Genomic DNA, 27,497 nt, shown 5'->3' on the forward strand with positions numbered 1-27,497 from the left:
GAGCTCTTCATTATCATAGTTATGCTACAATATATTATAAAAATGTTAGAATATAGAATTGTCATGACAAAATAGTTCTTTATTTCAAATTTTATAACTTTCGATGGGATTGTCCGATTTCTCTCAAACTTCACTGATGTGTAAGCCTACTGCTAACATTTCTGTATTCACTGAATCCACGTATTTTTAAGTAGTGCCCCTTCAAATGAGGTGATCACGTCATAATCTCGTTTATATCTCTATGATCTCGTCTCTCTCGCGCGCATTATTATAGCCTATATCAGGTGGTCGGGTTTTTTTTTCCAAGTTTATAGTAGGGCTACTTGTTTAATAAAAAAAAGAGAACTTGTATTGTTATGGAACATCTCTTGTTTAAGAAATGAGGCAATTAGTGGTAACCTTGTGAACAGGATGGCATAGGCGCTTAAAAGTGCATGATGTTAAGAATATTGATTTTGTGATATGTCTTTGAACAAACCAAGAGGAGAGGTGTGGGGCGAAGACTTCATCCAATTTGTGATTTATTCTTTTATATATTGATGATAACAACTTCCATTCGGGTCCGCTAACCATCATTGTTTCTTCCATAATAGTAACCATGCCCGTATCGAACTAGGATTGTTTGTTTGTTTTTTCATCACGGATGGAGGGGGGGGGGGGGGAGGAAAATTCTATGTAGATAGTGAAGAGACGCGCGCGAGCGGGAAGTGAGGGGGCGGGGCGGGGCGGGGGATGGGGAGGGGGAATTCCCTCTTTTCACACGAGGAAACTTCATCATGGGATTCGTTGCAACTCCCCTGTCTGGTTCACACTTTGGGTGGTTATTTGGAAAATTTTCAATCAAAAAATGTAAGAAACTAAGTTGGTTGTTAGATTGCAAAACAAATAAACAAACAAACAAACAAACAAACACATACACATACACATGCACACAAAGAAACAGACTGAATTCTTTCATTGTTGCGTGACTTTCTCATTACCTAGGCCTATCTAATGTACTACAAAAAGTCAACAATAATGATTATTATTTGAAGATCAATAAAAGCACTGCGACTCGCTGGCAAGGCGGTGGCGTGGGAATGGGGTATTCCCCCTCCCACAATAAGACATGAGGGAGTTTTTGTATTTTCAGAGTTGAAATTCAACGATCTGGTGCACAATTTTGATGAAATACACGGAAAAGTGTCAAAAAAGTAAGCGACACGTGCGTTGAGTATCAATCGCAAAACGGAAACCCAAAACACACTAAATTCTAAATTCTCTAATTTCTGCGTGATCTTCTCCTCTACAGATCAACTTATTTGAAAATATGATATCCGAGGAGTCCCGCTGAGTTGTCTAAAGAAAAAGTTTACCTCATCCCCCCCCCCCCCCCCCCCCCCCCCTGTGCTTTATACGGTCATCAGGGGCGGATCCAGGAATTCCGTAAAGAGGGTGCGCGTTTACAAAATTAAAGGGGGGCGCACGCACCCCTCCCCCATTTTGTTATTTTTATTTCTTTTGTTTCAACAAAAAATAAGGGGGCGTGCGCCGGTTGCGGCCCTCTCTGGATCTGCCACTGGTCATCATGGTTGGGGTATAACGAAAATCAATTTCTTAAAACATTTTTTACGTTTGTAGGGCGTAAGTGGTTTGGGGCTCCGCATAATGATAACAAAAGAATTGTAGATAGTACGACTTCTGACGTTATGAGGGTATGTAATGGACTCAACCTGTATTAGGATAAACGATGATCTTATAATGGACATTTAATACTAGTACTAGTAATTGTTTTGTGCGTGGTGTTTGTCGATGTAATATATCAATGCATTTAACAACTTTTGCTGATGTAAGTTTTGTAGTTGTAGGCCTACGTGAGCACTGATGAGCCAAATCACATTATAATAATTATTACAACTTTTACACAATTGTCGAGGTTGTTTCTTTGAGTCTATTTCATGTTGTTTCCTCAGTTTCTACTATCACCTTTCTTGGCGGTTAAACATCTTGGTTTACATCTTTCTTTGCTGATAATAAATAGAGACAAGATGGTCGTTTTCTTTGAAGTCTATCTCGTCAAGATAAAATACACCTATACCTGCCAAGGACCATCCTCACCAGCTGAGTTCCGTAGGGCGAGCCTGGGAATTTCTCCGGGAGAGCCAATCCTATTATAAACACATTATGTATAAACCTTCCCATTATTTAACGTCCATTCAGTTTGGTATCAATTAGTCATTAACCGATATGAAATCACACTACTTTTATCAATTTAAAGCGTGATTTTATGAATTGTGGCCATCTTTGTGGTAATAAATAAGACAAATTAAACATAATGTAGTGTTTCTTCTTTAACACAGATTCAACATAAGGAGGGTATCCCCGTTTAAACGCCCACAACAACAAACCTTCTTGCAACGTGTGTGCAATGTAACCTTTGATATGCCACGATGCCACGCGCGACCTACGGGGACAAGAATCAGTTTAATCAGCTATGCGATGATCTGACCGACTGGCGACGAAGTTGATAATAAACGTCTACGTGGATTCGACTCAGAAATACAGCTAGCTACTGACGCTCGAGAACTGTAAACCATCCTCTACACATCGTTTCGACGCTGTAGGTTTGCAGTAGCACTAGTAGTAGCAGTTTTGGCGCCATGTCTTCTCCAGGAAAGTCAGAATTGAAAGCTGGACACCCACCAGCAGGTAAGGTCAACACTGTGGAGTCTGTGTAAACCAATTGTAAACTACAGGTTGTATTGAATGGTTGAATGATCTAATGATTGAATGGTATGATGTTTGGCAATTGTTCGGCCCTAGTGCACAATTGCCTGATGTTTAAGGTCACCTAGACCCAAGTTCAGAGCTGAGGGCTGTAGATATTACCTGACCTATAGTATGATGATGCCCCAGTAAGTCACAAGAAGTCGAAGTTATTCAACATTTAACAAATCTAATCCTGAGCTGAGTGAGGCTGAGCCTTGATTGGACTTGATATTGAATTATGAAAAAGTAGACGAAGGTTCATTGATGCCTCTGCTCTGGCTGCAGGGTGGTCAGTTTATGCAGTCCTGATGACATTTATTCAGAATTTACCTCTTTTTTTCCAGGGGTCATTAAGTTTACGTTACACTGCAAAAGTGCCCAGAGCAGAGCAGAAGTCGAGTATCGGCACCGGCACCAAGGTTCGACCGTGCGCAATTTTCAAGCACATGACGTAGTTTCTACATTTACTTTACCCAAGATTCTGGAGTGGAAAAATGCTTACTTGATGTATCAGTGGCGGATCCAGGGGGGAGCGCACCGGGCGTGCACTCTCCCCCCCCCCTTTATTTTTTTGTTAAAACAAAAGAAATTAAAAGAAAAAATGAGGGAGGGGTGCGTGCGCGCCCCTTTAATTTTGTAAAGGTGCCCCTCTTTACGTAATTCCTGGATCCGCCCCTGCTTCTACTTCTATTTGGTACTGGTACTTGACAGGATCCATCACTCTGACTGTAGCATCAAGGCCCTAAGGGGACTAGAGTAACTGCGTCAGTAAGCGGCCGTGCAGCCGTTCGCGGCAGGTACAACATACACAGTAATATACAGCTAAACACAGCATTGCACTGTTACATGCACACTACACATATACTAACACACTAGCAATCAACAAAAACCAACCGATAAAATGGGCACGATCTCTAAAGAAAGTGAAATTTTTTCACCTAAATGACAACATATCGCATCCAAAATGAAATTTTTGGTACTTCTTAACATAACAGTTAAGAAACAATGGTCCAAGAAACTGGATTTTTTTTCGTTTTCTCGATGCTCATGGATTTTGAAAACATAACCTCACGTAAAATAGAATTTTCGCGAGCCGATGTGGGCCGCCATTTTTTTCGGAAAGTGGATGTTACCATCGAAAAAAAATGAGAAAAACACGAGAAAGACATCAACAACACCGCCAGAATTGCGATCTTGTTTGCGGCCAATGCATGTGCGCACGCTATTTTCACGTGCTTTCGCAATGGGAATTGGCGCTTACGCAATGTTCGCGAGACATGTGAAGGCGTTCAGCTAAAGATCGCGGAGCACGCGCGTATTGCATAGGGATTGTACATCGTGCCGCAAGTAGAAATACTACGTCGCATATCGCCGTTATCGGCGAAAATTGTGCCGGGTTTTGCCCTGGTAAATCATGAAAACTGCGTTGGTCAATGGTAAATTTCTTTCATGAAAACAATTGCGTTAATGAATAATCTTGTCTATGATATATGAAATGGTTGAAAATAATTTGCCTGATTTGTTTACAAGTTGGAAAAACCCTTAACAATGCTTAAACTGCCGCAAACGGGATATTTTACTCTAGTGAGTGTCCCGTGCAGTGCAGGCAGACTGTGCTTATAATACAAAGTGCAAGTAAAAAAGGCCACATGAGTATTGCACTCATGTGAGTAGGTAGTGTAGTGTTGTCACAGTAGTTGGGCTTCCAGTTCTTGCCCTTGTAGTTGCTGTTAAGTCTCTTCCTTTCAATTCCTTTCTTTTCTTTTGGTGTTATTTTCTGTCAGTTTGTCTGGCTCTCTTTTGTGCTCTCAGCATGTTTGTCTACGTATGTAATATGTGAAGCTGAAACGTTGGTTTGCTCATGCTCGGTCCAGTCTAGTCTTGAAAGTGATCGCTGATAATGGGCATTGACGACATTCTCTGGCAGAGAATTCCATTCATTTATTATTCATTGGCTGTAGGTTTCTTGTCTTTGCTTGGTCTTGCATCTGTTTTTGGTGAGCTTCAGACTATGCCCCATGTATTGGAAGTAGTAAATTTAAAGAAGGCATTACTTATAATAGGATTTACTGTCCAGGCCAGGGATGATACCTGGATCATGTCTCCTTGTCTTCTTTGGTATTCAAGGGAAAGAAGGTTGAGTGTCTGCAGTCTTTCTGTGTATGGTAATGTTTGGATGTTTGAGATCATTTTGGTAGCTCTCTTCTGAACTCTTTCTGTGTAGAAGGTGGTCGAATTTTAGACGGTGTTGTGGTCGAACTATGGGCAGCTTGCGTTAACTTATGGTGCCTCAACAGTAGCAGTAGAATTTAAGGCAGGCTGTTCCAGGAATTCACCATCTCTGGCTGAAAGAATGTAATCTCTTTATGCCACTCTTCCAGTTCCCTTCAATACAACTTATGCCTTATGTCACTGTGTGCAACTTGTACTTGATAGAAATAATTCTGGAGTCTGAGCATGTCTAAAGCAGCCAGACAATCATTGAGCAGAGTGATCTATGGTAGATCCAGTACATACATATTAACTGCATGTCTGCTGTTTCATGAAAATTTCACATTAGTGACTTGTTTCTATGTGCTTTTAACACCTGTCATGTTTTACACTGTCTGCTTCTAAAGACAAACTTTTCTGGCATCAAAGGTAAAGCCTAGTTTCCATACGCCTGCAGAAACTATTAGTGGGGCAGATGTAGCAAAAATTGGTCGAGATGCTCACATCTGGCAGAAAATATGAAATTTTGCATTAGGGTATTTTGGGGCGCTGATTTCAAAAATTGCCGGATCCAAGAGATCTGACCACAGGGACAGCCGCCATTTTGAATTCCAATATGGCCGCCATCATGAAACAAATTTAAAGATCCCTATCTTCAGTTCTAAATGACCTGTGGCACCAAAATTTGGTACACAAGAGCTTATTGACATATTGAATTTGATGACAGATTTATTTGAAGTGTATGACAAACATCGAATGGCCGCCATTTTGAATTCCAATATGGCCGCCTCAACGAAATGTTCAAAATCCCTATCTCGAGTTCTAAGTGGTGAGTGACACTGAAATAAGGTTCAAACAAGTATTTTAACATACTGAGTTAAAAAATGGACTAATGTGATGTGTCGACAAACGCAATGCCCTCTATTTTGAAATCCAATATGGCTGCGAAAATAAACATCATGACTAACATTCACAGGTATGCCAACAAGTGCAGCAAAATGAAGCATATTGCACATTTCACTGACGTCACAATGTAAATACAGCAGCGCACACTCAATCAGTTAAAATGCGTGCTCAGTCAGCTAGCCTAATTTACAAACCCGAGATAGAGATTTTCAACACTCCAACATGGCAACTATGTAGGAATATTCAAATTGGCTGCCGTGCAGCTTGTCAGACATATCAAATAAGTCTGTTATTGAAGTCATCATATCACCATGCTTTTATGTATCAAATTGCAACGGCTTATGTCATTCAGAACTAAAGATAGGGATCTTTGACGGCAGCCATATTGGAATTCAAAATGGTGGCCGACCCCGTGGCCAGATTTCTTGGATCCGACAATTTTTGAAATCAGCGCCCCCAAATACCCCTGTATGCAAAATTTCATACTTTCCGTTGGATGTGAGCATCTTTTTCACATATCTGCCCTATATTGCTATACATACTAGGCCAGTAAACCCACTGAGGACAAGTTGATTTGCTATACCATGCATTTCCCTTTATCACCTGCCCATGTATGGTGGATCAATTCATATTTAAGAGTGAATCCTTTCTACCTATTACAGTGAAAGTTGGTGGAGTGCGAATACCAGGCAAGGTGCAGACTGAAAAAGTATCTCACAAGGAACCAGACGTAGAAGATGAGGAGATCGTTGAGACTGTCGTCAGGTGAGACAATCTCAAGGGAAGGGGCTTGGAATATGCACTGCACTATATGTGACTGTGCATTGCAAAATCAAGGGGTGCGACTTTATGTTGGTTTTGTGACTGCATCACATAACCAACAAAAAGTCGCACCCCTTGATTTTGCATGAGGTCTAAAAAAAAATGTGAAATGGGTCAACCTAGTCAATGTTGAGTTTTTCGTCTTTTCTGAAAGAGCTATTCTTCTTCACTATTCCTAAGTTTGGGATCATAAAATGAATGGGAAAGTGTGTTTTCAGCAGTTTTCCTACAACCTTTTTTATGTAAAGAATTGAGATGAAGTATGTCTGGGAGGCCCCTTTTCATTTCTTGAGAATCCTTTGCACACTCTTCACTTTCAACTTTTGAAAGAATAATGCTACTACTTTGAAAGTTAGCATTATAATCATGGACAGAATGTGTTAATAGAGCATGCTCAATTTCAGCCTAATCTGATATAATCCCTTCATTGTTGTTGCTTGTGTGGTTTACATCCAGTTTTTTTCTTTCCGATATTTAGATGGGTTAGGAGAGTCCATTTGAATTGAATTATGCATCATTATAAAGCTTAGAGTCTGTTCTTTCAGAATCTGCCCTTAACAAAAAAAAAAAAATCAATGTCTGGCGACTTTTTGTTGGTTTTGTGATGCAGGGTCACATAATTGCAATTTATGCATCATGTGTGCACACCAATGTTATGACTGTAAGATGAAATGATAATTGTGAGAGAGGTACTGGTATTTCTATACATTATGACACCCTCACACAATTGAATTGCAACTACACTTATTATTGTCTTTCCATTAAATTTAATGTGCTAACAACCTACTTATGTACTTGATGATACTCGTTCCAAACAGAATGGACTTTAATCATTTGCTTGGTTAATGTTTACTTTGCCTGTTGTATTAAACAACATTGTACTTCCATGCCTCATGCCTATTGGACAGTCATTGTTGTATCACGTTACCATAGGGCAGTCAGTGGTTGGACACATATACTTGTACTGCTAACTTTAGAAATCTGCTTGGACTGCAGAAAGGATGTTCACACTGTGCCAGTACAGATAAAATCTTGTTTGCTGTCGGTAGATTATCTGATAGTCTTTCCTTTACTCCTGTTTGATCAAAATATGTATTTCTATAGAAATTTATACCTCTTCTATTGCATTCTCATTTATGTTGGCCACAACTCCCGAAGTCCTCAAGATAAGCCTTATTCCTTGTATAAGCATCAACCTGGTCTATTGACCCTCCCACAACTTGCAGTAGCATTACGGATACATGCTTTTAAACAGTATCACCCTACCGTGCATTGCATTCCTGACATGACACTGGCTGGTCTAGTGGGACAGTTGCATAGATCAACACCAGGATCTGATATGTTTCACAGTTTATACGCACATCAACACGAACACATGTACATGGATTGATATATAATTTCAGAGAGAGAGAGAGAGAGAGATGGGGGGGGGGGGGGGTGATTGGCTTTAGGAGGGTGCAAAAGAGAGAAAAAACTGAAGAATATATGATGCATCACGCATTATCCCTGGGTACCATATTACCCCGGGTTACCGCGTTGTGTAGCGCCACCTCACGTCCACTCGAGGACAGCTGCAGAGAAATGCATGCACTGTGTGTGCATGTACATAGTCACTCCCATGCCACTGCATGTTATACGATGCATGCATGGCACGCTGTGCTAGCAATAGCGTGTGCTTCAGTGCACTGCAGTGTAGTGGCTAGCACCGCTAACTCTAGCACCAAAATAATTTCCACTTTTTGGCTACCCAGGGTACAACCTTTTTAAAAAGATAAATCAACAAAATGGCTGATTTTCATTTGGTACCCCAGGATACCATTTATGTCATCATATTTGTAATTATTAAAATGCTTATGGAGCAGATGATAAATTGGTGATGAAGTCTAGTCTCTTACACAGCTACAGAAGTTAAATTGTGTCGCATTAAAAGGTTTCTTACTAAAACTGTACTTTCTTTTAGAAATTTCCATTTCATATACTGTAATATGCTATATTTAAATGACATTGATCAACATTGTGCTGTACTACAAGTACAAATGCATTGTAATGAAGGCTGAGATAAAAAAAAAAAAGGTCAATTGCATAGTGACTGATTATCTATAGCAGTAAGGGAATTAGACTTGATAGTAGGCTAGAGTAGTGTCAGTGTGTGTGTAGGAGTGGGATAGTGGAAGGCCATTCATATCATCCAGTGAATCAACAGTAGCCAGGTGTGTCTTCACACAGATTTCTCACGGATATGTGGTTTATTCTCCAATCCAGACTAAACTGAGAATTCCTTTCAGGTTTCTCAAAAGGTTGATTAATGAAAATTGAGACTTTTGTTCAGTACTAGTCCCCAAATTGTGTGGTGCAATATATTCTTATTTAAACTTGTCTCAAAATTGTGTTCCTTGCTGAACTTACCGAGCCAAGTTTTATATCAAATCAATGAATCTTGTTACACCAGTATATTTTTGCTGGGTTTGATGCTGACTGTGAAGTAAGAATATGTGTAGATCAACTGAAATACACAGTTTATGTACAATGTAAGTCTTTTATTGTGTCAACCGAACCTGTACCAGTTGTAGGGTGTTATATTGTCTCTTATAGTGAAAAGACATGATTTTGCTGCATTTAAGATACTGTTTAGGCTGATTCAGCCTTCTAAAAAGAAAGTCTAGAGTAGGACACTTTCTTTGATCACCAATATGTTTTTTTTTTTTAATGTAGTTTTAGGTTGTTGTTTTTTTACATGTTTTTCTGCACAGTCAACACCAATCTGAAACTATTTGAAGGATCTGACATCTTTTCTCAGCACTGTCTTAATTTTAGCAGTCCATAGTAAGATGTACCCAAGGTTCTCAATGACAAGATTTTATCCACTCAGTCAGCAGTCCACAGTGAGAGTCTTATCAAGGTCCTCATTTGCAAGATTTTATCATATCATTCTATGTTCTTTTCTCATGGTTCACTCTGCAGTCCGCACAAGTCTGACACCAAGGTTCTAATATCCGGAGCTCCTTCCCAAGGTAACAAGGACTTTCCGCCAGAGGCCATCAAACATTACCATGAGAAAGCCATGCCAACTAACCAGAAGAGTGCCAGCAGCAGGCCAACCAACATTTTACAGCAACCCAGGAAGAACTAAGACACAGAGTATGGTAGTGGTAAAAAGCAAATCAATGAAGTGCAAATAAAGAGTACAACCAACCAGGTGATATTGGTACTTTTACAACTCACAGCAAAGCAAAATAGAAGCGTGGCAGATTTTTTTGTGTGGGGAAGATCCAAGGAAACCAAATGTTCATTTGTCTGTAAGGGTTCTTACTTTATGTTGTTTTATTTTGCGATGCAGAGTCCAGTAACTTGTATTTTGCGGCAGTCATTTTGTGCAGCGACCAAGAATGTATTCCCTGTTTTCAAATGATGGGACTACTCCTTGTGTACACAAACAACCCATTGTAATACATACTGTCGGTCAGTGTCAGTTGCATGATAGCATGTGCCTACAGTTGGAATAATGCAAATAGACAAACAAAAGGCTGTTTGTATTACAAATTTCATTTTGATGTATAGTGGGGAAAAGAGGAGTCATGATTATTTAGTAGAAATTCAACCAAAGTTATCTTACATTGTGTTTATATTTGATTTCAACCATACTCGCTTCTAAACAGTCCCTGCAATTTTTCTTGCTTGTCTCTTACTAATGGCGTAAGGTCTGAACAGATTTCAGTGAATACATTGTAGCATTTCACAAGAAAGTCGTGTCTGTCTTTTTCGTGCTTATACATGCTAACTGATTTTTTATTCTAATGATCTAAAATCAATATGCCAACTTAAGCATCTGAAATGATGAAATTTATCTGATGTGGAAATAGGTACAATTTCTATGTTGCATGTTGAACCTATAAGGCATATCACAAACCAAAGTTGCTGTATCATTCAGCTTCTTCTTTTTCCCCTCCTAGAACTAAACAAATGGCCGTACACTGATAATCTGGGTGACTTTACTTTTTATGAGCATACAGTTGATAGCCTGTTGCTGACACAGTGCAGTGAGGAAGAATTGAATCTCTTATGAGCTTGGGTTTAACATCTTAAATGCAGCAATCGTCCAGCAGTTTGTGGCTGCACATAGTGGAATAGTGAAATAGGCTGTCATTTAATGGGATGGAGTAAAACGTTAAAAACTGCAAAAGAAATAGAATGCAGGACATTATTCAAGTATCGTTTTGTGTCAGTGCCAAGATATACTGTAATGTTTCACAGTGACCACAGTAAAGTTCATACTCACTGAATTGTGTAAGTCAGCAATTATCATAGGTTTTTGCTTTAGTTGACATGATATCACTGGATGTTTAGATTAGTAGTTAATGTGCATCTTTGGTATTTTTAAAGGCCGTATTGCATCAGTATTGTCAGTTTCAGGTAATTAGTGTGGTTTATCTCACAAGATTGTTATTTTCCTTATTTCAAGTTTCAACTTGGTCTTCCTCTCACAACAATGAATCAAACAAAAGCTAAAACAACAAGAACACACACAAAAAAAGACCCAAACAAACATGTTTTAGATATATCACATTGCTTCTAGTGTCAGTGAAGATGATAGGCATGTAAAGCAAGGTGATTGGAAACTTCAACATCCAAATTTGAATCAACTCAAGGTTCTGACTGACCTGTCAGTATTTCTTATCACACAAAAAATGCAAAGTACAGGCACATGTATGGAATGTTCCATACCTTTAATACATGTTTGTATTTGTACTAGATTTGCAGAGAAATTCACAAGATTTGATTCTCTGCCCGTCTATGTTTCATCTTGTTGTATCATGTGAAAATCTGGAGATGCGATTGCTGGTATTGCTCATTGGTAGGCAACAGTGAATTCAGCCTGAAACGAAGGATGTAATTTTTGTTGTTTGGGAGGAATGATTAGGGAAGACTAGAAAAGACTGTTCTTCATGTTTTCTTTGACCACTAACATGACTCATGGAAAGAAATGGTTTGCCTCAGACTGGTACAAGTGTGAAATTGATGGCCTTTCAATTAAGTCATATATTGAAGTCAGGTTTGTACAGTGTTTGACAAAACTACAGACTAGTTTACACTGTGTCTTGATTTTGTCAACTCTGTTCTGATAAAGTGGATTGTTATCATTTGCAGCATATTTAATGTGGTCAATGTGGTCATTTGTATGTTCATCATTGCTCTGAGAAGAGCAAATCTTCTCTTACTAAATGTTTTGTGCAGATCAATGCAATTTTGATTTAGGTATGATGTTGATGATTTTATAGATTTTTACATCAGCAATGAATAATATAATTTTTATGGAAAACAAAATTATCTTTGAAATACTATGTCACCACAATGAACTCTGAAGTTATTTTATCAAGTGGAGGTTGTTGGGTGTGCTTTTTTTCTGAAATTTTTGCTAGTAATGCTGAATATTGTCAAAACAACATGACTGGTCAGTCAAAAAAAAAATAACAGATGAAGAAATGGTCTGCTTTCATTATAAATGGTGAAATTTGCTATCATTTTTGCAGAATGAGCAAACATTAAGGTATGCTAGCAGTGCATGTCTCTTGATGTTTTCATGACACACATGCAATGTCACTGCACTCCAAAGTCCATGTTACCTGTGAAGCTTAAGTCACAAAAACTGTATTCATAGGTGTTTTTTTTCATTACCAGCCTTGAATTGTAACATACCTAAAAGGAGATTGTTTTTAATAAAGCTTGAATGGAATGTCTAACCAGAAAAGAAACCAACAAAAACAAAATAGAATTTGTATGTTACCAGAGTAATGGGCCACTGTCTCAGTAATCTTTAGCAGCAATGTTTGTTTATTATCTTTTTCCCCTAAAGTGGATGGATGCAAGAGAATTGCATTGTGCACTAGCCAGGTACTCTCATAGGTGGGCAGACATGATAGGTTGTCTCTTATTAAACTTATTGTACATTGTGACATTTATTGTGACAAACTTCAAATCCTTCATGGTTTTCCTGAAGCAAACATCTATTAAAAACTCCCTCTTTTTTTCTTTTTCTTTTTTTGGTCCAGGAAAGACAAGTTCTTTGTTCATTGAAGAAAGCTGGTGTACACATGTTATACCTGGTTTTTATCTGAATACAGGTATAACTTTAGATTTAGGTATCAGCACATTAGATGTCAAGACAATTTTATGGCTTTAATTTATCACTGTAAGCGTAAGTTAAAAAAAAACAAATGTAAGATAAATTCTATCCAAGCTCAGGAATGAGCTTGTAAATATGAAGTGCATTTATCATGGCTGCCAAAGCAGTGTAGTAATGAGCAAACTTTGATGAAGAAGTTTAAATGTTCTGCTAATATGTGTTTGATGTCAGTGTAGGTGCAGTTTAGTAATCTTTGTCATTAATTATACATGGGAATGAGAAACCATTCTTTTGTCATTTTTTTTTTTTTTGAATGTGGAGAAGACACACATGTTCAATGTGAACAGTGGGTCCTCTAGATACCATTTTATTCTTCTTGTGAAATCCACAAGTTTACCTAGATATTTTACAGCATGTTATCTTCCTTGCCACTTTGAATAGTAGTAGGCTTATACCATTACCTCGGTAATCAGATTCTCTTACTCATACTGCTTCAAGAAGCCTGTTATTGAATGGAAGAAAGAGAGAGAAAAAAAAAGAGCCGTCGGTAATAAAATTACTGAGTATTTAGTCCCACACAGAACCATGTTGACAAAGCTGCTAGATTTGCTAGAATTCTGTATGATTCAATTTTGAATCCAATCAAAGATTATAGACTTATATAGGCAAAGGTCTATCAATGCATGAAATAGTTTAGAGATATTTCATCAGCCAGCTTAACTGTAGTTCAACCCATGATACACATACCTACAAATGTATTTTATTTGTGCATAGATTCTTTTTTTTTTCCAGTGCTTACATTTCTCCTTTGACTCTTACATTCCACTGTAAAGTCATCCTGATTTAATTTGAGTTCGTTTCAGACTCAGAATACAGGGTGGATGGCTGGTGTGGAGCTCTGAAAATTGTTTTTTCTCATATCACGACTAACTCTTTTAAAGCATTCAACATTGTATACATTTATTAAATGAATAAATTGGTTGATAAGACATCAAGATGAATTTTCAAGTCTCTTGTTCACTGGTGTCAAGATACTGTAGAGAAATAGATCACAGAAGTTCATTAACTGTCCATGTTTATGTTTTGATATTCTCTTGACTTGTCCAGGTTACAGGTGATGACTTGTGAATTCTTACTATTGCATATAACTACAAAAACTCAAATGGAGGTGGCACTATTTAATTTCCATAAAAAGGAGTCGACATTGCTGTGCTGGTGCTCAGCATGAGCTCTATTTGATCATATACGCATAACACAGAGTACTATATCTTGAAACTACAATAGCTTTGTAGATTTTCTGAGTAGCTGCTGTGTGTTGGGAAGGGAATTATTGTATCAACTTGAAGCTTTCAAAATGCATTTCTATTGTGAAGAGAGAATATTTTAGTCATGATAAAAAAGGGGAAAATTACCGGTAGATGTGATTACTGCATCCGATGCACTCTGCCCATACTTGCTGCACAGTAAATTTGCATTACCAGAAATGCACGAGTGAATTGCGAAAATGTGACTCCCTGTGTTGCGTTGCGGGTGCACGAGATCGCCTCATTCATTTGCACGTAGCATACGGCCAGTGTACAGACCTGACCGCTAATGACTGCAGTCAATATCCGCAGTCCAACTGTTCATACAGAGCACTGATTATGAATGGCTTACTCTGTCCAGAAAGGAATGGGAAGTAGAATTATAAGTTCGATTTCTACCCATATCATCAACCAAATACTGTGCTCTTATATGCCATATAATTTGTGGGATTTTTATTTTGACAAACTGTGCAAGTCGGATGCTTCATGTATTCACAAATTTAAGAACATGACATGAATTCTTCTTTGTGACATCACAATGCTCCCACTTTGCAGCTATTCAGTGCGAAAGTAATGCTGTGGTAATCATGCTAATCAGTCGCTGTTAAGCAACCAATTTATTGTGCTGATTTGTACCAGAATCCATATCACAATCTTTTGGCAATGTTACACTGCAGACATACATTTACAGTATTCTTCCATGGGGTGTCACCATTTCGAAATCTGATACATCATGTATCCAAAAATAATCTGTTTATGGCTATGTCTGTGTGTGTGTTTGTGTGTGTGTATGTAGTAGAGATTGATGATAACAAATGCAATCCCCAATCCCATCTTTTTATGTAGATGCTGTGAAGGCATGGCAGGAAATGATCTTGTAGGAACTCCAGACTCCAACTCTCCCGCTTTCGACGGGAGATCCTCGCCAAAAGCCCATTTTCGTAAAATCTCCCGTTCTCCCGCTAAGATAAAATTTTTCCCGCCCTGTCTGTGTCTCTCGCTTGTATGGTTTTGTAGATGCTGATCAATTTCATATGCATGCATGAAAATAGCATCTGCTTATGAATTGGAAGTTTTATTAAGCCCAAATATATGATTTGAATCATTATTACTTCGTGCCATCGTATGTTGAAAAATAAGGTCGAGATAGCATGAGACTTGAGAGAGCATCTAGAACCCTATTGACCCAAGGGACTTCGTGCACATCAAGTTTGAGTCTCCAGTTTGCTAGGGGTTCAGGTGGGAGAATCTCCTGATCAGAAGGTGCTTGGGGTTGGAGTCTCTGGAACTGCCAAGGATGGAGTGATAAACCCAATTATATAAAATAGGAATATTTGTATAAAGGGCACAACTATTTGTAACCCTGCATCACAAAACCAACAAAAAGTCACATACAGTATCTTGATTTTATGTGAGAACTCAAAAGTGAAACGAGTCAACGTAGTCAATCTTGTCATATTTTCTGAAAGAGCTATTCTTCTACATTATTCTATAGTTTGGGATCATAAAACAAATGGGAAACTATTTTTGCAGTTTTTCTTAAACACTTTTTATATAGAATTTGTGATTAGGTATGTCTATAATAGATGCCCCTTTTCATTTCTTAAAAATCCTTTACACACTCTTCACTTTCAACTTGTAATAACTTTTGATAAGATGATGACGCTGTTTCAAAGTTTTGTGTTATCATGGCTAGAATGTGTTAATAAAGCATGCATAAGTTCATCTTAATCTGATAATCCCTTTGTGGTTGGTATGGTATTTTACATCATGTTTTTTGTCCCATTCATTGCACAGCTAGCGCAGCTTCAGTAGACCCCATGCTTCGGAGCCTCTCTTCTCAGTTCACTCTTTTCCAGCGTGTGTGCATTCTTGCAAATATGGATATAGGTTAGGAGAGTCCATTTGAATTGAGTTATCCATCATTTTAAAAGCTTAACAAGTCTGCTCTTTCAGAATCTGCCCTTAACTAAAAATCCATGTCTGGCAACTTTTTGGTGGTTTTGTGATACAGGGTCACATTCTTAATTATGATTTATATGGGCATTTGTCATGTATACCACATCTTAGAAAGGGGTCTTGTCAAACCTGTTGTGTATTTCAAAAGTCTTGGCATTAAGGGAAATGGTTTTACTTCAAATAAGCGATGTCTATGATGCCATTCTGACAAGTTACAAAGAACAAACATGCAGTATGTAATTTCAGCCAACTGATATTTCAACTTGAGACATAGAGTAGTGTATTCCTGGTCATGCAACAAATTTTCAAAATAGTCAAAGATAATTTAAGAACATTTTATTGAAGATTTACAAATATTTTACAACTTGCAAAGAAAAATATGTGTAGTTGGTCCTTTTCTAATGTTGTATTTTTATTCAATGTTGGTACACATTAGCTGTAGATGTCCTATTGCTGAATACATTATGTATCATCAAATGTGGATCTGTCACTTATATTCATTCTTACCAGTGTATTTTGTGTAGCCAACATCCATATGACTCTGCCTCGGCTCCTTCCATTCCTTCACTTTCCACTGTTTTATCATAATCTCTGCAGACATCACTTCCAAACATACGACAAGGAATGAAACACTCTTTGGAGGCATATAATGTTTATTTGTAAAAGAAATCACTACGTTCATTCCATGATTTAGTCATGAATCCATTGCTGTGCCATAGATGTAACTAGAATAATGATCAACTTGCCATAATATTATGGTACTACCGTACATTGTATAGAACACCAGTTTTCCATCTTAATGAGAGTTTACATATTTATAATAGTATCAACGATATATAATAATCATACATAGCATAGTCATGATATAATAGTAGTAATGATATATCAACCTTCCCCTCGCTCTGTCATTATACAAGTTTTGTTAGAATCTTTTATAAGACTTTTGTGTAGTTTGCTTTAACACACATCAAACTTTTATTGAGTATGCTTCTCTACATGTTGCCTTCTACTGTGTGAATTATATCATGATTCTTTGATATATAACATACACATGATACAAGTAGGAATTGACGTACATTTAATGTCATGGCTTTACATCAAATACAGCAATATATAGGAACCTGCAACAAGTCATCTACTGTTATGAAGGGAGTAAGTGTACGTATTCAAGATTTGTTAGTGTCGTCCAGTTTTTTACCATGACTTGCTTGCAGCTCTACGACTGATTGTCAAACAGACCTGTAACATCCATGCCTCCTACGCTTACCATTGACATTGCAGGATATACGGTAACACAGGTACCAGTCGACCCTTGCCTATTGTGCGCATTAGCTACCTATATGAACTCTGAATATTTCTCTTGTTCTTTGCACGAGCTGGCACGAAAAACAGGCTTTGCTAAGCAGTCTGGCATCACGGTAGACAAACTCAAGAAAGGACAAATTAAGAGCAAAGCAAGCAGCACGTTGGGATGACTCTGACTTAGCTCATTCAATTCTAGATTGGTCAGGAACTAGAGAGAAGCTTGTCTACAATGTATAACATAAAATACAGACAATGCCAGAAGCTACAGTCTCAGTTTTCATGCAGCAACATTGCATATGGTGTTCTACAACATGTCTCAACAACCATACACTTGTCACCCATCTGAGCAACACCCAATGGACTGAATGAGACTAAAGGGGGGGATATAACAAAATTGCACAGTCAAGAGCGATGTCTCCTACACCAAGCTGTAACTCGAGTTGAGACCACTCTGACAAGAAATGAAATGCTTTAGCAGTCTGATTGCAGAGACTATCACATAATGACTTACTTCCAGACATGCAAATCGTAACTCCTGCTGCAAATTTTGATTACTGATTTTAGATTTTTTAAAAATTTTTTAAAGACTATCATCTCCTACTGACATCCTTGGAATTCAAATGTTTAGTAGTTACATGAGAGACGCGTTTGTTGGTGCAGCATATTCATATCTTTGTTTGGCTCTTAGTAACATACTACATGACATAATTTAGAAAACAAGACACAGACTTTATTCTTGTCATGGAGCAGAGTAGCTAGTTGACTAGTAATCAAAATTGGGCTGATTAGCCTTTTCTTGTCACTGATAAATGGGGAAAAGTTAGGAAAATGCTGATGGGGAACTGGCTAACTTGCAGGTTCTGTAATATGCCGGAGTTTTTCCTGTACAATACAAACACGTTCCCTATTTGAGCAGTCCAATAAGCATCATGATTTATCTGTGTTTATTGTGGATATGTTACTCTGTACTCGGCACATCATTTAGATATTGGAATACTTGACTATTGTGGATATATTCACCATGTCATACATGTTTGTAACTCTAAAAAGTGATTACAAGACAATCATTTTCACAGAGACAGTAGCTATAGTGATCAGCCTCTTGTAAACCCACTTCAATCCTTATTTTTTTTTTGAACAATCATACATGTGCCGCCGAACCACACGAGTGGGAATTGTATACCACAAACCACCACACATAACTGATGGCAACATCATCGTCTACCAGCTGATCAAAGTAGCCACTGTTTGCACTCACATTGCAGCGTATGTCGGTACATCTTGGCACACAACTGACCTGTATACATTTCATTGCACCAAATACATATAGATATATATATAGTCCAGTCAGTCAGCTGAGAACATTTGTTTTACATTATTTTTTATGTCTTTGCCCATCTCCTTGTTGTAAATACACCACATCACTCTTGAACAAGTCTTAATATCACCAGTAATGACATACAATCAAACAACTTAGTGAGGTACACAACTCCAAAGTCAACAATTATAGAAAAAATGTCGCTTTTCCTCTACATGGCAGAGCAGAGCTAGAAAGGTATCCTCTTAACTCACCTACTTAGTATCCTACAAGCTGAATATCATTCCCTAGAGCAGGACCAGGCAGTCTTTAGGCCACACCTTGGGGTCAGGCGGGGTCGAAATAAACAAAGTGGTGTAAAATACAGGATGAAAAATAAAGCGAGTTTGTACATTGCATGATTTTTGTACATAATCTTTTTTTTTTTCTTGCATGCTATATGCAGACAGGAGAGAGTTCACTAGAGAAATGTACAAATGAAAAGTGGGAAATACAAAATATGCCAAAAATGCACAATCAGTTGAAATATCTCTTTGCAGGTAGAATGACACCATGCCCCTCTTCTACCCCCCTGGCTACTGGATAAGTATGTCCAGTAGGTCAAGGTTTGGGCCCCAGAAGCAGCTCACTGTTACAGGGTTCAACCTGACCTCGCACACTACTCCAGGCACTATTGGCTAATTTTTGGCCTTGTCTTTAAAGAAAGAAAAAAAGATGGACAGTGAAAAAGAAAATTTGAATACACCTTCACTTCAGAGGCTAATAAATATTGTCATCTTGTCTGAATTCAATTACTTTCTATTGCATGGGTTTATTCCAAGCCCAATTCTGTAAGCAGTTTGTACTCTAGATTATCCTGAACATTTAATTTCAAACAATGCAAAATGAATATATTTCACGAGGCTAAGGGGCTGAAAAAATCTTAGTAAACAAACACACAATTCAATCATTTGACTTGAGAAAGATTTCCTTTGCCTGGGATTCTGTTATTGATGAACATATCAGGAGGCAGTGAATATATATGGGGCCACAATAAAACCTGCAAAAAGATGAAATTTAGGAATTCTCATCGAGAGAGGATCTAGTGGATTCTCAAAAGCTTGACCTTCACGCATGGCAGGAATGAAAAGGGATGTAGAGAAAGAGGCAGAGAAACACATTGTAGGGAACAGCTGCATAAATACAGGGAGAATGATTGGTAGATAAGATGTCAGACATTACTGAGGATACTGACAGGTGAACTTGCACAGTGTATACATTTAAGGAAGGGAGCCTGATGTGAAAATGGGCGGGGGGTTAGAATAGACTTGTAGAGAACGTAAAATGATGACATAAGACTGCTCTCCGTTTAAGGGATTGGTAGGGGCAAATCATAGACTTTCAAGTTTGGCGAATAAGCAAAGTCAGTTCCTATACGTCATGTTGAATAAAATCACACACTGAACTCAATCTGTATGAAACAATCCGACATGGTCTTGAGATATGACTATCTCGCTCTCACAGCGTTTGGCAAAAGACCCTAAACAAGCTAAATTTGAACACAAACCTGTCCCTGCTTCTGGCAAATGAAATAACAGCATAAATTTGTTTTGTGTTTTTTAAATCTCAAATATTGAATTTAAAACACATACACCGTCCTACGTACATTTGAGGAGAAAAGGCACAAGCTTTTATCAAATCCTCCATCGGAATATTGATAATGAATATAAACACTACAAAATAACTAATAATATAGTGATTTAATCTGGTACCTTTCTTCATTTGACATACAGCAATAATTGAAAAAAAAAACCATGTCTTGGTAGACATTTCTTTTTTTTTTTCCAAGAAACAACAGCTCAAATACAACATTCTTTGAGCAAAAACAACAACAGCCAGTGTTGAAAGATAAATTGCATCAAATGGTAAAAAGAAATGAAAAAATACAAGCTACAATTTAACAGACACTTTGAATAGAGTGACATCTTGTTTCTGTCATAGCAAAATAAAATGGCACTTAAAGAGAGGAGTGGGAAGTAGTTTATCATGGTAGAACACATGCAAGTTCCCTCCCTTCACTTTGAGGACAACTTATATTGGACTAGGGTTGCCTGTTGTTCTCTCCAATATTGACTACTTCTTAAAACTGGAGCTCAGTCGTGAACATAATGTTGAAATCTACGTGAGCTGAGAAGTGAACAACTTAAACCCCTCAGTGACAGACTGGCTATCAAACACTGAGACTGCAATTCTTCAATATGCGTTATTATCGAAACATGCATAATGGTGAATTGTTTGAGTTTATTGGTTTGTTTGGATTTTTTTTTCTTCTTTCTTGATAAGTATAGAAAAGTAAATAGAGGGATGGTTCCATTAAATGTGCCATTAATTATTCCACTTCTATTTAGACAAGCCTTTGTACCGAGGATGATAACCCTCTATCAATATACACAATACCCAGGCATATCGAATATACAATAAATATGTCATGAACAACGCACATGCCTTTGATGTGCTCTGGAATACTCCAATGATCTTATACAATATATTTACAATTAAAGAGGTGCACTCCAGGAGTCACAGCCGAGATATGTCTTTGTGACACAAGAAATATTCACTGCTACTTCTGCCAACAGGAAACATATGCATGTTGTCTACCTCCATAATGCATCTACCATTTCAAAAGAGGTATATATACCGTTAACTCCTTCAGTGAGAGTATGGGCATGTAATAGTCTGAAGTGAAGTACTCATGGGTAAATATATCATACATATTGACAACCATGTAATATACATAGCGAGGAAGTGACAGCATGGTATATTTCATCACCTGTTAATGTACACATTGTCCATTTGTCATTGCTCTATCTTATAACCACTGCACTACACTACAACATTGTACAATCTATCATACTAGTGCAAAGTTTGTGCAGATAAGATGGTTACTGTAGCTCCATTGACATAACATCTTTCATTTCTCATGAATTCTTTATCCTGCATCACTCGACTAAACCTTCATAAATATTGGTTGGATACCTGGTACATAATAGTTACTGTTTCAGAATAATATGTTCTTACAAACACATGGATATTTTTTTTTCTGCAAAAACTGTTAGGTACATCCATTTAAATTTCTAGTAAATCTGAAAGGAATTGAAAGTATAAGTGGGAATCACACAACCTACACTTAACTTGTAAGTTTACAGTCCATGTCACAAATGTTTAGTAGGAAATGTTCTCAGATTACATTAGGACTGAATAACCTGCGCTCTTGCTGAAAATGATGTCCAAAGTTCATATTCAAAGAAGAATATGTAGTTATATATGTCGAATAATTGGCAAATATGCTTTGATTCTGACTAAGCCGTCTAAGGATGAGTGAACAAGTTATCACATTATGTACAAATGAAGTACATTTAATTCTTTCATGCTGGTTTGTGGAGTGTATATAGATGCAAAGATATGCTTAGTACTAAATCTACATGACATACTTGATTACACCTCACCAGGGGACTGAACCACTCACTTGAAGTCATAAATATTGTCAGAAGTGAGATTGGAAATGATCGTTGACTCACTATCATGTACTAACTCGTCCATCCCTTGCCGGAAATGTCATATTATGATTTTTTTTTTGCTTTTGTTTTGCTAAACAAGAGGCCTGTGTCATTATGTACATAAAGTTTGATGGTATGCAATCGTTTTATTCACATCAGTTTACTTGAGCGTACATTGCCAACGTTCCACCCATCTCGGGGTTTCCACACAGAACTTGTTCCATTTTGCTTCAAAAAATCAGCTACAAATTCTAAACTCTACAACTACAGATAATCTGTTATTTTTCTCTGACACAGCATAGTAACACTTCCTCCAATGCTTCCCGTCACTTGTGGGCTTGCAGTATTGGTTGGAGTCTGCAGCGGCCCAGCCATCCAAGAAAGAGAGCTATACGAGATCACGTTACAATCACTGGCGACCACCATGGACATGTAGAGCAGACAGACACACACACAGACAGACAAGTTAAAGAGTCACAGATAAGATGAGACGAGACTGAATGGTGTCCAACACACCTGCCTTAGTGTTTGCATGGAAAACTCTTCCATGGCATACAAGAATCCTATGTACAATCTTGCACAGCAAGTAGTAATTTAGATGAGCTCTCCCACACCAGTGGTGACAAACATTTGGAGAAAAGAAAAGGAAGCAATTTTGTGCTCCTTTCTTTACTTTTATTTTAATATATAAAAAAGGGGGGTGGTAGTTGATATCATCTATGCCTAAAACAAAGACTACATCACCTAGCAACAGCTTTGGAGCTTACCAAAAAGATTCTTTGTCTCACATTGGTAAAAATATATTTTGAGGGGTTGTGGGATTTATAACTATTCAGACCAATTTGCAATACATGCCACCAATAAATGTCTTTTTTTAATACACTGTTATACATTGTTGGTTTCCTTTAGAGAGAAATGTAGGGATGGAACCAGAAGTCTTTCCTTTTTCTTTTCTTCTTTTTAGAGGAGGTAAGTCGAGATTATTATCATTATTTTGTTGTTGTTATTAGTGTTTCCGATTGCAAAGTAGAATACTTCTACTGATAAATATACAGGCCGGCGTGTTGATGGTGTATGAAATTGTGGTGGCCCACCAAACATTCTAGGTCTATTTGAGAATAAAAGCATATTTGACAATGATATATTACACTCCAGGACAGGGTTATTTGTGTCATTTTAATATCATTTTGGTATTAGGACATAGCAGCATATGCTGTAATAAGGAATAATAACCCCTCGTGTGTTGGAAGATTCTCAACTTGAAGCAAGTTTGCAGACAGAAATACAAAAATATGTGAAAAGTAGATCGAAACATGTCAGACTAAACCAGTCATGAACTCCTTACAAATACAAATGAAATTTGTTCAGATATACGTATACCGAGTATCAGCAGTTTAGTTGACATGTCACTTTACACTGTCTTGCAATACTTCATTTTTTTAGAGATTTTTTATTGATTTGATGAGCAAGAAATGTGATCCACACCTGAAGCAAATCCTTTTCGACCAGCAACATCTTTTTTTCTTCCAATTAACTCTTTGTGTGTGTGTGTGTGTGTGTTTGAAATGGGAAAAGTTATGGCAAGATAAGAGGAGGTTTTCAAGTTTGAGGCAAAGTTTCACGTGCAAGACTTCCTTCAAAAGGCAAGAACACTGTCAACAATAAATCTAGCTATGTGTGGCTAAGTCCAAGTGGCTACATTGTTGTTAGCATCTCCAGATGGGCCAATTTCTTCAAATATATGATCATTTTCCATTGCACTTTCAAGTTGGGTTTTTTTCTTTTTTTTTAATTCTGGCAGCTTTTGTTTATTCTGTTCACAACATTCTAACATTTCCACGAATAGCTTGCAGAATAAAAGAAAGAAAGAAAGAAAAAAAACAACAACAACAACAAGCTACTCCCTGGGGAATACAACATTTCTTTCCATTTGACAATGACCAATTGATATTGTATATTTGTGCTTTGTAAATTCAAATAATCATTACACATTCAAAGATAAATTCCCTAGGGCAAATTCATTAGTCAGTAGGTAGAATGGCATGAGCTTGACTTGCTACCAAGAGATTATCTCTTTCTTCTCTGGTGCACCTGTCCAGCAGTCTCTTGATTCCCTCTTCTTCACTCTCAGCAACAATGACTGCATTACAGGGAAGAGTCTCATAACACTCACAACATAGATAAAAGCCAGAAGAAATTATCCAACCAGTACACTCGATCCTTAGACATACCACTGAGTCATTCTTTGTTGTTGTTTTTCCTTTCTTATCAGAATGAAGTCTTATGTCCTGCAATGTTATCAGTCTATTTTTTTGTTTTTTCTGGAAGCGGTTACTAACTGGTAGATGCATTTTAAAGCTACATGTGGTCATGTTGAAACTGGAAATGAGTGCTACACATTTTGCTCTTCATTGGCGCTTATCTAAAAAAACAAACAAACAAACAAAACAGGTTGTTTTTGTCATTTGTTCTGGTATCCCTGCCTTCTTTGAGTAGGATTACAGTTCATACATAAGACACACGTTGAGAGAAAAGCAGGGAATTGCTCACACTGAATCTGATGACCAGGACAGAATTGTCAGAATCTCCATTCTCCAAATACATATAACTTCTACACCAAATGCCCTCTCACTAGCTTGATATAATAGATATAATATATTCATATATATAATAACATCTTGTCTCTACAAAGCACACACTTTTATGATAAAATTGTCTTTTAAATTGATCTATACATGGGAAACAGCACAAACCCCTGTTCAATTTACACTGATGAATGTAAACCAACATCATTATGTATAGTATCATGTGTCAAATTTTGGAAGAAACCTCGTGCCTATCTAAGCAACAACAACAAAAAGACTGAGAAACAAATGTTCATCTTCTGACAGAAAATTTGTGAAAAAGTAGAAGAATAACTCATAAGAGTGAATCTCTTTAAAGAGTGCATGTTGTACATAACAGAAAATTACAAAGTACCACAAAGGAATCGAACCCTATTTTACTTTCACAAATAACTCTCTTGTCTATTTGAAAGAGAGAGAGAGAGAAAAAGAGAAATGCAATGGGAAAGTTTGCAGTAAAATTTGAAAAGAATGAACAAGAATACATCCACTGTGAAATAAACTTGGATATGTTAGGATCAGCAACAGGTAGCAAACCAAGAATCCATGTCAAAGAACATTCTCAGGCATTCACACAACTTCCTCAGTACCTCCCATCACATCGCTATGGCAACCAGGAATCATTGAACTCTTCATCATGTGACCACACTATGTGAAGTTTGTCTTCTTTTTGTTGTTTCAGTTTGGTTTCTGCCACATATACTAAAGGTCATGTGACAGTCGAGGTGATTCAAACCCTGCCAGCAGTGCTTTTTGTCAAATCACCCATTCAAATCATTACTATTTCATTTTGCTGTCAAACATTAGAAAAAAATATTGTAAATAAAGTTCTTTTTTATAAAATCAACAAGCTCGTACAAATGTATTACCAGTCTTAATGTGCACAAGGCAGCGTGAAGTGTTTAACTTTTGTGCAAAATGCTTGGAATCATGAACTGAGAGATATGGTAAAATACATATTTGTGTCTTGCTAAGTTGACATGATGCATCATCAAACTGTCATATGATACAAAGGTCACATACCGTGACCTCATGCCAGAATCAAACAAACACTGTGATCCAGTGAAACATGTTAGCAGAGCTTGCTCCCAACTGGAAGCGTGAAATGTTTCAATGTTACAGAACGTAATAGGCACATATACTGCAAACTTCGTGCGGTCACATGACTCACAGTTGATCCATGATTTGTCACATGGTTGTAAAATAAGTCACATGACTGACATGGTCATGTGACATGGCACTGAACATCTGGTCAGTACTGCAATCAATCACACCCAAGCGTCAACCGAAGACGCTGGGTTCAAACCCGCCACCAGCCTTCACCCTAAGCTCCCTGGCTTTCCATTCAACTCATCAATACGTTGAGAATGCGCCGAGTCCAAAGATCTTCTGACATTAGAGAAGCATATTAAAAAATCAGGCATCAGGCAACTCTTGAGGTTAAACAGCCATTTCATAGAAAAAGGTAGTAGAAAGATTGCTGGACACAAACTACTACAATTGCTGAGACTCCATAGAGAGAATGCTAGCAGGTAACAATGGCTGGAACACATAAAACCCATGCTCTGGGGCATGAGACTCCACTCCATCCAGGGCTGCGCACCCCGTCAGCATTGGGTAACTTCAAAATAAATTGGCTCCACCGTTAAATGGTGAAATGTAAGAGGTCAGCGTCAGGGACGACCTGACCGTTGTCGAGGCCCGGGCGAGGCATCCCGGCGTGCCCTTTCCCTGGAGTCCGGGTACCTTGATTGGTACTGCTCTGGGTAAGGAGCCTCCCGGCCTCTCTGCCTCACAAACATCTCCTCCATCTCAATCTCGTGATCCCGACTGTGTCCACTGCGGGAGCTGGAACCCCTTTCTGGCGGGTAACGTCCTCGCTCACTGCCTTGCGGCCTATCGTCATAGCGATCACGTTCTCTGTCTGCATAGCGATTTCTCTGTTCTCGTCGATCGTGAGTGTGCTCACTCTCGTACCTTACAGCGTCGCGTTCGGCATAGTGCCGCTCCCTTGGACCTCTATCATGAGGCCCTCTCTCTACATCACGAGTCCTGTCTCTCTCTCTCCCGTGTTTCCTTCCTCCATGATGATCATAGTCTCTGTCCTTGTCTCGATCTCGTCTCTCGCTGTCGTAGCCATAGCTAGTCCCTCTTCCATCTGTCGGCGACGCTGGCCTTCGATCGTAACCTCGCTCCCGCTCATCTCGCATGTAATCTCCGGGATGCTCTCGTGAGTCGCTGCGGTAACCGCTCTCATAAGGCTCATTGGGGTCACTCCCATCGTACTCATCCTTGCCCCGTTTGCTGTGGTGGTGGTCACCCTTTTTGTCCTGCCGACCATCGTGGCTACGGTGGGAGCCGACGCGTGACAGGAGGTTCTGGAGGATTGGTGAGTTGTGTTGTGGACCAGACTTGGGTGGAGTCTGGGCCTCCGGGCCATGAGTAGCCCTCCAGTAAGCCTCCAGGTATTCAGCCATGTGTTCACATGCATCCTCCAACTGGTTTTCATCCAAGATCACGTCAAATAAATCCTGGTGGCAAGAACAATAGCATCAAAAAAATAAACATGCATCTTGCAGAAAATGATTATTTGACCTTCTAACTTAAACTCAAATGAATAGAATAAGTGCATTACGCCCATAC

The 27,497-nt window shown here is 38.3% G+C and overlaps 2 protein-coding genes across 7 annotated transcripts in view; one reads left to right on the forward strand and one right to left on the reverse strand.

Moving 5' to 3' along the window:
- The first annotated feature begins 2,463 nt into the window (after window positions 1-2,463).
- On the forward strand, window positions 2,464-9,822 carry LOC139717982 (death-associated protein 1-like). The gene is made up of 3 exons (XM_071629467.1): window positions 2,464-2,688; window positions 6,528-6,630; window positions 9,649-9,822. The coding sequence occupies exons 1-3, from the start codon at window positions 2,640-2,642 to the stop codon at window positions 9,815-9,817; spliced, it is 321 nt and encodes a 106-aa protein (XP_071485568.1). The 5' UTR covers window positions 2,464-2,639; the 3' UTR covers window positions 9,818-9,822.
- Window positions 9,823-23,235: 13,413 nt separating this feature from the next.
- Window positions 23,236-27,497, reverse strand: part of LOC139717983 (voltage-dependent L-type calcium channel subunit beta-1-like) — a 122,346-nt gene continuing 118,084 nt past the window's right edge. For all 6 annotated transcript variants that reach the window (XM_071629469.1, XM_071629472.1, XM_071629471.1 and 3 more), the window contains one exon: window positions 23,236-27,385. In XM_071629469.1, the coding sequence (XP_071485570.1) occupies window positions 26,528-27,385 (858 nt within the window). In that variant the 3' untranslated portion in view covers window positions 23,236-26,527. The remainder of the gene's footprint in view (window positions 27,386-27,497) is intronic.

The sequence above is a fragment of the Diadema antillarum genome, unplaced genomic scaffold (genome assembly GCF_040938485.1).
Source record: "Diadema antillarum isolate AM-2024a unplaced genomic scaffold, OU_Dant_1.0 scf00000086, whole genome shotgun sequence".
In the NCBI taxonomy this organism is placed as follows: domain Eukaryota; kingdom Metazoa; phylum Echinodermata; class Echinoidea; order Diadematoida; family Diadematidae; genus Diadema; species Diadema antillarum.